Here is a 10,000-nt window from a genome sequence, read left to right on the forward strand (position 1 = left end):
ATATATATATATATATATATATGTATATGTGTTTATACCCTTGTGTGTGGATATACATATGTATGAATGTATGTATGTAGATAATGAATATCTATATACTTACATATATATGATTTGTAAATATACAGATATATGAACATATACAGTATATATATATGTATATATATTATATACATATATAGATACATAAATACATACATACACAAACACAAACACACATACATATATATATCATATATATTACGCATGCATGTAGGTGCGTATCCTTATTGCATACATATATATACATACACACGGAAATACACACACACACACACACACACACACACACACACACACACACACACACACATATATATATATATATATATATATATATATATATATATATATATATATAAGAACATATTTATAAATGTACATATATATGGTTATATATATATATATATATATATATATATATATATATATATATATATATAGATAGATAGATAGATAGATAGATAGATAGATAGACACATATATGTATATATTTGTATATATATACTTATATATGTGTCCCTATCTCTTTATATATATACCTATATATGTGTATATATACAGATATATGTTTATATATATATATATATATTACATATTTGCATGTATGTATGTACGTATCCTTATGCATATATATACACACATGCATACCCAGAAACACACACGTGTGTGTGTGCGTATGTGTGCGTGTCTGAGTTTGTGTTCGTGTGGTGTGTGTGTGTGTACATATGTACGAAAAACATGTATTACTAAAGTGTAAACACAATATTCAGTAGGCCAAGTTAGTCTGCAGTACGATGATAAATATTGACCGAATATGACATGTGTGACTGTGTGCGTTTTTGCGCACGCGTGCTCGTGTGTTTTGTGAAAGAAAGGGAAAGAAAGGAGGGAGGGAAGGAAGAAGAGAGAAAAAACGAGAGAGGCGGAAGGTGAAAGACAGAGAGAGGGGGGGGGGGAGGGTAAGGAGAGAAAGATAAAGAGAGGTGAGGGGAAGAGTGGCGTATAGATTAAGCGAAAGAAATAGAAGTAAAAGATAGGAGAGTGAGAGGGGAGGAGAGAGAGAGGGAGGGAGATCGTGAAACAAGAAAACAATATCTTTAGTTTCTTGGCACGTGTGTTAATTAATAATGAAGAGGTTTTATGAAATCACAAAAGGTTATGAGCAGTAATGTCATAATTTCATACGATTATGATTTGGGCATTGACGAATCAACTTTCTCTTCAAACATCAACCCATATGTAGAACAGTAATTAATGACGTCTCGTGCAAGAGGTTTAGATAATTGGTTTTGTTGGTTTGGGAATACTCTCTTAATCTAATACCAAATCGACAAGACTGTGTTGTCTTCGCTATTTGCCATACTTATTTGCTCAAAGTTCATGTAAATCTAAAATATAGCAAGCGGTGGCTAGAAAATTACATAAACTCGCTTACATAAAAAAAAAAAAAATCCCAGTATGAGCATTATTCTGACCCGACTGTCCGAATCTCTACTTTCCCATGTATGTGTATATTATATTTATACACATTTATACATACATACCAGCATATGTATATATGTATGGATATGTATGTGTACAGTACATATGGTGATATATATATATATATGTACATGGATATAAGTATGTGTATAAACACATAAACTCCATTTATTTTTATTTATTAACATACATATAGACACAGCCATGAATAAACGGACAAATATATGTGTATATATACATGCATACATATCCGTACATACATATGTATGTATCCATTTCTCTGATTTGCTTTGGGAAAATAACTACTTTAATTAACGTGCATTCGTATTACGTCATTCGCGATGTATTCATAGCTGTAAATATTGAAAAAGCCTTTCATAATATTTCTATTTCATTTTCACACTAGATTTTCTTTTCGAAAGGATTTGGCCTTCATAATGTCATTTCAAAATTACAGTCTCAGCAAATATCAGATATATATATTGGATGGTAAGAGAGCTCACGGGACAGTCGACGGTACCATCAGGTGAGTCCCCTCGTGCACTGCGAGTGTGCGCACTCGTTTTTATACTTTGATTTATAGACAAATGAATTAACAGTTGTACAAATGAATATTGTATATGCGTGTATATGCGTACATACACATCCCTAATCATCATGATAAAAATTGTACACTTAATTCTGTTCATTTTTTTTTTTTTTTTTTTTATTCTTTCTATTGAAATCCTATTTGTGCAGACGTAAAAATGTTGAGGATCGTAAGCCTGGCAGTGACTTTGGCCGTGTGCATGGCACGACCTAACCAATGGGACGACCAGCTTGGGCTCTTCCCTGCCGACGGCGGAGACTCTCAGCCCATCTTGCCTCGCGCCGTCGCCAACCCTACCACGCCCAACCAGATACTCGACGCAGTGCTCGAAGGAGCTATCGCATACATGGAGTAATGTTTTATTGATAGCGACCTTTTGGTGTTATTTTTGTTTCAGTGTTATCATTCCTTATCATATTGTATATTGATTTCGTGAGTCTTCTTCCTAACTGTTGTCCTTTAACAGAGCACTAGGATGGTGTAGATCCAAAAACGTGCAGAACGGAGAGTCAAACCTGCCCTTCCAAGTCAACTCTGACGGAAGCAGCTCCGAGAACTTCAGCATCACTAAGGCCAACGTGACTGGACTCTGCTCCCTGCGTCGCTCCAAGTCCGCTTCCTTCAACGCCGACCAAGTATGAATGTCAAATGAAAAGAAAGATGTATGAAATAAGCTTAAAGGCATTAGCGTATTTAACTCATTTACTTCAACGTCTGATTATTAGTGACCTACATTATGTCTTTACAGAGTGTGCTCTCCGGTTCAGTTGTCGTGGAAAACGCTCGTGCCAACGCCGACTACACGGTAACCTTTGCCGGTGTTGGAGAAGCTCCAGCCCAGACTGTTTCTGGTCAGGTTGTAGAACGTGTGGACAAGCTGTTCGCAGATATCCAGATCAACTTGAATAACCTTGTGCCTCAGAACATCGCCAGCTACACCGCGAGATCGGGTCACGACCTGCTTGAAAGTGCAAGCAACTTGGACGGCAACAATATGAAGGACGTTCACAGCGCCGGCTTCAGGAAGGCTTTGCGAGAGATCCTGGAGAAAACCATGGCTTCCAACGTGAAGGTGCAGATTAACAAGTCCATCCAGGATATGAAGAATGCTTAATCTTTTAAGGTGATGAAATTATTGTGAGATTACGGAGCCAAATAAAAACTAGCAACTTTGTACTCTTTGGTCAGTACTATCCATCAGCATGAGTGTGTATGAATGTAAGTATACTTATACATTCACAGAAATACATCCACACATGTAAATACATTCATCTATCGTGATCAGAGTTACAATCTGAATGCACAAATGAATAATCACAACTAGACATAAAAAACGACGAGACAAAGCAACAGCATCGCACAGGGAGACGAATCGCCTGCTCATGACTACAGCTGGACTCCGAAACCACCTTAGAAGGAAGATAATTAGATATTTTCACTGTCTAGAAATTCAGCATAAACAGTTGCTAAGAAAAAAGAGAATAGACTGGCCAGGACAACACACTGCCGCCTTCATTTTCTTTTTCTTATTTCAGTACTGAACTTTGTAACGTACATGAGTGTCTTGCGATCTTATACGAAGAGTTAAAGGAAATTACATTGGTTTGTATTTATGTACACTACCACTCTCCAGGCAAAACCTGAACTTAGCCTTTTATTTTCCGATTTTACTTTATTTGGGTTTGTTTTTAATAAACGGAAGTGCAAGAGAAAGAGGACCCAGAATTACAAGGAACATCAGTTTCAGGAGAAATGGCCCAAACAAAGTGCTCTACACTAATCTTAAATGAAATGATTTTAAAGGAAGCGTGATGCTTGATTCTCTATGTTCAAGTATGCAAAGTAATTTCTAACAATACTCATTTGAACAGACGTTTGCTTTACGTAACTACATTCGCGAACAATCCCTTAAATTGTTACCCTCATTTACACGCACACACACACACGCACACATAAACACACACACACACACACACACACACACGCATACACATGTACATTGACACACACACAAATAGATACACTCAGGCACACATCATCATAGCACGCACACATACACACATGAAAATAGACGCATGCACACACATCCGAACACAAATACTACTGGAGGCTGACATCTACAATTAAGCGAACCGCGACACATACATAAGAAAGAATATACATGTTTATATATATATATATATATATATATATATATATATATATATATATATATATATATGTATGTATGTATGTATGTATGTATGTATGTATGTATGTATTTGTATATATATGTAAGTAAACACACACACACATATTTATATTATGTATGGGTGTTTGTGTTTGCATATATTTATGTAAATATGTCCATGCGTGTGAGTTTATGTTTATGTATTACTGAATATATAAGCATATAAATTGAACACACACACTGATACATATATAGACAAGTGAATAAATATACGTACAGAACTACTTATCAACACTGACATACCCCCCCCCTCCCTCTCCAGATTTATTTGAGAAATTTTTGGGTGCAGGGGCGGGTCCAGAGAATTTTCTCATGAACAAGGATGTAACATCATATATATATATATATATATATATATATATATATATATATATAATAATAATAATAATAATAATAATAATAATAAAAATATAAAACAGAGTTAGAAATAGAATAAAAATCTCAGTGTTCTGTGCAATTATCGGTTTTGATAAGACTAAGCACAATCATCACAATGAAATTTAGAACAGCAACAATATATACTTTGCTTTGCTTCCGTCTTAATGTGCAGCGTCGGTAAAGAACTGTACGCAGTGATTGACAGTACGACGAATCAATGACCATTGCGGGGTGAGGGGGGGGGGGGCACACGGTGTAGCCAATCAGATTGCAGGAGAGGGGACCTGCAATCATAACCATTACATATTTCTTGTTTTTTCAATTCTATTGTTTTGTCGGTATGTGAGCTACCTTCTGTTCACTCTGAGGTGAATTTTGATCCCTATGTCTGTGTGCATGAGGATATGTATGTGTGCGTATAATTGTAAAGGATATACTGTGTATTGGAGGTAATGCCGAAAATGACAAATGAAAATTAACAAACCAGTATAACAAGAAAACACGTTCGCTATTAGCTCATATTGCAGCAGTGTTTCAAGCGTGCGCTTGTATGTCTATTTACACGAATGCCAACTTTTCTGTATAAGATGAAATGCACGTTGAAATGCAATAATCTTTAATCAAAGGTGAATGTACATCATCGAGACAGGTAAAAGAGACTTCTGTTTGCCTATATTAGGTGAACGATATTCCTTAAACAGCCACTTTAGCCGAAGAAGAGCCAGCCAAAAGTGATGGTGGAGCCAGTGGGGAGCGTGAGCGTGGTGGTGAAGCACGTGGGAATGAAACACAGCAGGACGCAGCGGGTGAAGGTGACGCTCACTTGACGACGGTCTTGAACACTGTCATTCTGTTCTTCATTGACCAGTTTGTAAACGGGAAGGTCGCCACAGAAGTTGGCAAGATCCGAGCCGATCTCCTCCTCAGGATTGTCAAGGGAAACAGCGGAAACTCGGACGTCAGACTCAACCCTCATGCCATCATCCTGATGGCCTTTGATGAAGGCTACTTGTTGCTCGAAAGATTTAACCAGTCGCCTCACGTAACACGCCTCCTGGGACACAACTCGAGATGCTGCTAGACCCTGCGAAGTTCATAAACTGGTTATTTCTCCGTGTCATTGAATACTGAATTCATACAGTTGAGCAAATTGGAGAATTGCTCATGCATTATCAGTTCAACAAAACAATAATGTAAAGTTTATCATGGTATCCAGTGATGACCTTACAAGTATTACTTACCACACTATAATCCTCCAGAGTTTCCACGTCATCGAAGTCGTCGGATTCAGGCATGTGGAAGTGAATTTTCATGGCAAGGCGGTCTACATCCACTTTCATGCAGCTGTTTTCAGCGGCGCTGTTTCCCTTATAACATATTTGGTAATCCTGCCAAGAAAAACGGTTATGATTTGTAATATTAAGCTTAAGTATGTTTCATATGAGAGAGAAACTGAAATGTTGTATATGTGACAGAAAAGGTAATATATATGTATGTATATATATATATATATATATATATATATATATATATATATATATATTAACTTGTATATCAACAGTATTTTCATACCTGAACCTCAGCCAGGGAGAAGCCTAAGAGGCAGGAGAACATCAGCCAAGTGAACATGGTGTGATCTAGAAGGAAATATAACTAATTAAGTGGTATGAAATTGACAGATCTTGAAATATATCCATTTCATAAACCCTGAACCTATACAGTAATCATAGTGCGAAACAACCCGCTTTAGAGTTTCCACGAAATAATGAGATAAAATAACGAAGGGGATTATTATAGGTACGGGAAGAAAAAATATATTAATCCATTGTAAGAGGGCACATTTCTACTACATAAAAATGTTTTGCAAGAATTATAAAATAGCACATTAGAAGGATTATTAAACAGGTAAGAGGTATGAGAATCGTTACTCACCAAGGATAGCTACCACTGGTGATGTGAAATCGTCCGCGAAGTTTATATATCCCTCAGAATGCCTTACGACCTTTGGAAATGAAGAACTCTTGTTCCTACTAAAGCACCACCTGTGAAAACATTTTTTTTTTTTACACTGTTTTCCATTCAAAATTTGTCTATCGGCAAAAAATCTGCAATCTCAGCTGATGATATATTTATATTTGACTAAAAGAGATTTCGCTTTAAATGAAATTTGAATCTGTTAATTTCATCTGATTTGATCATATGTAAATTGGAGAGGGAAGGAAATAGACGGACGTGTCAGCATTCAGTTAATATTTAGAGCATTAACTTTTTTCTGCATTGATTTCAATTCCATACAAGTTTTCTGAGTATCCTCCTGTAGGAATGTGTGTGTATTACTACTTATATATATATATATAAAGACACACACACACACACACACACACACACACATATATATACATACATATATATATATATATATATATATATATATATATATATACATATATATATATATATATACATATATATATATATACATATATATATATACATACATATATATATATATATATGTATATATATATATATATATATATATATATATATATTGTGTGTGTTTACATCCATGTGTATGGATATATATACAGTTATATTCATATACATACATATATATACATATATGAATATATATTTGAATAAATATTTAAACACACAATATATATATGAATATATCTATATCTATATCTATATCTATATCTATCTATCTATCTATCTATCTATCTATCTATCTATCTATCTATATATATATATATATATATATATATATATATATATATACATATCTATTCATATACGTATCTCTCTCTCTCCCTCTCTCTCTATATATATAAATGTATAGAAAGATATGCATTATATATGCGTATCCTTATGCATAACACACACACACATACATGTGTGTATGTATATATGCATGAGTATGTGTGCGTGTGTATGTTCGTGATTTACATTGAAAAGTTCGTTTTCCATGAAATTATGTATGTTATAAGCATTAGTGCAAAGAATTCTGTGGAATATAAGTGAAGTATCCTAATGTATTACTGTAAACAATAAATTCAGAAGGTCAAGTTAGTACGATAAGGAAAGAAATATTGACCGCTTGCTATCTGAAACAACAGAGCGCTGTTTATTGTCGTGACATGTGTGACTGTATGCGTGCTTGCGCACGCGCGTGTGTGTTGTGAAAAAGAGGGAAAGAGAGGAGGGAGGGAAGGAAAAGAGAAAAGGAGACGGAGAGTGGGGGTGGGGGAAGAGAGAAAGGGAAGGAGAAAAAGATAGGGAAAGGTGAGGGGGAGAGTGTCAGATAGATCCAGAGAAATAAATGGTAAAGGAGTAAGAGAGGGGAGGAGGTAAGAAAATGAGAGGGAGAAGGAAGGAGTGAGAGAAAGAAGATAGAGAGGGGGAGAGAAATCGTGAAACAAGAAAACAACACCCTTAATTACTAGGTGCGTGTTTTAATCCATAATGAAGAGGATTTATTAAATCATAAATTATTATGAACAGTCATATCATGTCATACGATTATATATATATATTTTTTTTACATTGACGAATCAACCTTCTTTTCAAACTTCATCCCTTATGTAGAACAGAAATTATTGGCGTTTTTCAAGCCTCGTGTGAGAGGTTTAGATAATTGGTTTTGTCGTTTTGGAAATACCAAATACGAAATCGGTATGATGTTGACTTCGCTACCTGCCATATTAGTAAATCTAAAATATGACAATCGTTTGCTGGAAAAATACATAAACTCGCCTTCATCAAAAATCCCAGTAGGTGCATTATTCCGACCATCCCACTGTCAAAATGTGTATGTATGTATACACACACACATATATGTAAGTATATATATGCATATATATACATACATATATCTCTATGTACACACATACATACATGAATATATTTATACATACATGTAGATATGTATATGCACATGTGTATATACATACATATGTGTGCGTGTGTACAACAGAAGTATATACAAACACTACTTTGAACATATGTGTATATACACAAATATTCCTTTTATTTGTATCTATATAGACATACATATAAATTGGCTGAACTAAATATGTGAATATGTATATAAACATACATACATATATAGTTTCATGCATATATATATGTGTGCCTGTGTGTTTATTTGTGCTCTTCGAGGAGGAACACCCGCTTTAATTAATGTACATTCGGATTACGTCATTCGCGATATATTCATAGATGTAGATGTTGAAAAAGCCTTTCATGAAATTTCTATTTCATTTTCACACTAGGTTTTCTTCTAAATAGAATTTAGCCTTGCTGATGCCATTTCAGAAGCTGCATTGTCAGCAAATATCAGATATATATTGGATGGTAAGAGAGCTCTCGGGACAGTCGACGGTACCATCAGGCGAGTCCCTTGGTGCACTGCGAGTGGATGCACACGTTTTTATACCTTGGCTTCTAAACAAATGAATTAATAGATATACAAATGAATATTTGTACATGCGTACATATACATCCTTAACGTCCTTGATAACAATTGTACTTTTATTATTATTTTTTTTATACATCTTTTATTGAAATCCTATTTGTGCAGACGCAAAAATGTTGAGGATCGTAAGCCTGGCAGTGACTTTGGCCGTGTGCGTGGCACGACCCAACCAATGGGACGACCAGCTTGGGCTCTTCCCTGCCGACGGCGGAGACTCTCAGCCCATCTTGCCTCGCGCCGTCGCCAACCCTACCACGCCCAACCAGATACTCGACGCAGTGCTCGAAGGAGCTATCGCATACATGGAGTAATATTTTATTAGTAGTGATGTTTTGGTGTTATTTCTCTTTCACTGTTATTATTCTTTATCATATTGTATACTGATTTCATTAGTCTTCTTCATAACTGTTGTCCTTCAACAGAGCACTAGGATGGTGTGGATCCAAAAACGTGCAGAACGGAGAGTCAAACCTGCCCTTCCAAGTCAACTCTGACGGAAGCAGCTCCGAGAACTTCAGCATCACTAAGGCCAACGTGACTGGACTCTGCTCCCTGCGCCGCTCCAAGTCCGCTTCCTTCAACGCCGACCAGGTATGTCAAATGAAAAGAAATATGTATGAAATAAACTTAAAGGCATTAACTTATTTAACTCATTAACTTCAGAATTTTGAAAGGAAGTTTCATAAGAATGATATTCTATTTCTTATAGCTAAGTATATATTATCGCATTATTAGTGACCTATATTACACATTTTACAGAGTGTGCTTTCCGGTTCGGTTGTCGTGGAAAACGCTCGTGCCA

At 35.5% G+C, this 10,000-nt stretch overlaps 4 protein-coding genes across 4 annotated transcripts in view; 2 read left to right on the top strand and 2 right to left on the bottom strand.

The window, feature by feature from the left end:
* The window catches only part of LOC113813845 (uncharacterized), a 5,362-nt gene extending 3,959 nt beyond the window's left edge, over nt 1-1,403 (bottom strand). The window contains exon 1 of the mRNA XM_070145252.1: nt 1,366-1,403. Within this exon, the coding sequence (XP_070001353.1) occupies nt 1,366-1,403 (38 nt within the window). The remainder of the gene's footprint in view (nt 1-1,365) is intronic.
* Nucleotides 1,404-2,265: 862 nt separating this feature from the next.
* On the top strand, nt 2,266-3,301 carry LOC113800748 (uncharacterized). Its single transcript, XM_070145163.1, has 3 exons — nt 2,266-2,464; nt 2,580-2,748; nt 2,862-3,301. Exons 1-3 carry the CDS (start codon nt 2,271-2,273, stop codon nt 3,225-3,227), a joined length of 729 nt encoding a protein of 242 aa, XP_070001264.1. The 5' UTR covers nt 2,266-2,270; the 3' UTR covers nt 3,228-3,301.
* Nucleotides 3,302-5,320: 2,019 nt separating this feature from the next.
* Nucleotides 5,321-8,298, bottom strand: LOC113800736 (uncharacterized). The gene is made up of 5 exons (XM_070145253.1): nt 8,267-8,298; nt 6,654-6,763; nt 6,294-6,358; nt 5,963-6,109; nt 5,321-5,805 (listed from the first exon to the last, which is right to left on the bottom strand). Exons 1-5 carry the CDS (start codon nt 8,296-8,298, stop codon nt 5,428-5,430), a joined length of 732 nt encoding a protein of 243 aa, XP_070001354.1. The 3' UTR covers nt 5,321-5,427.
* A 1,008-nt stretch (nt 8,299-9,306) lies between these two features.
* LOC113813850 (uncharacterized) overlaps nt 9,307-10,000 on the top strand; it is a 1,085-nt gene continuing 391 nt past the window's right edge. Inside the window, exons 1-3 of the mRNA XM_070144985.1 lie at nt 9,307-9,505; nt 9,621-9,789; nt 9,958-10,000. The exon at nt 9,958-10,000 is cut by the window's right edge and continues 391 nt beyond it. Coding sequence (XP_070001086.1) covers nt 9,312-9,505; nt 9,621-9,789; nt 9,958-10,000 — 406 coding nt within the window. The 5' untranslated portion in view covers nt 9,307-9,311. The remainder of the gene's footprint in view (nt 9,506-9,620; nt 9,790-9,957) is intronic.

This window comes from Penaeus vannamei, chromosome 33, assembly GCF_042767895.1.
Source record: "Penaeus vannamei isolate JL-2024 chromosome 33, ASM4276789v1, whole genome shotgun sequence".
Taxonomy (NCBI): Eukaryota; Metazoa; Arthropoda; class Malacostraca; order Decapoda; family Penaeidae; genus Penaeus; species Penaeus vannamei.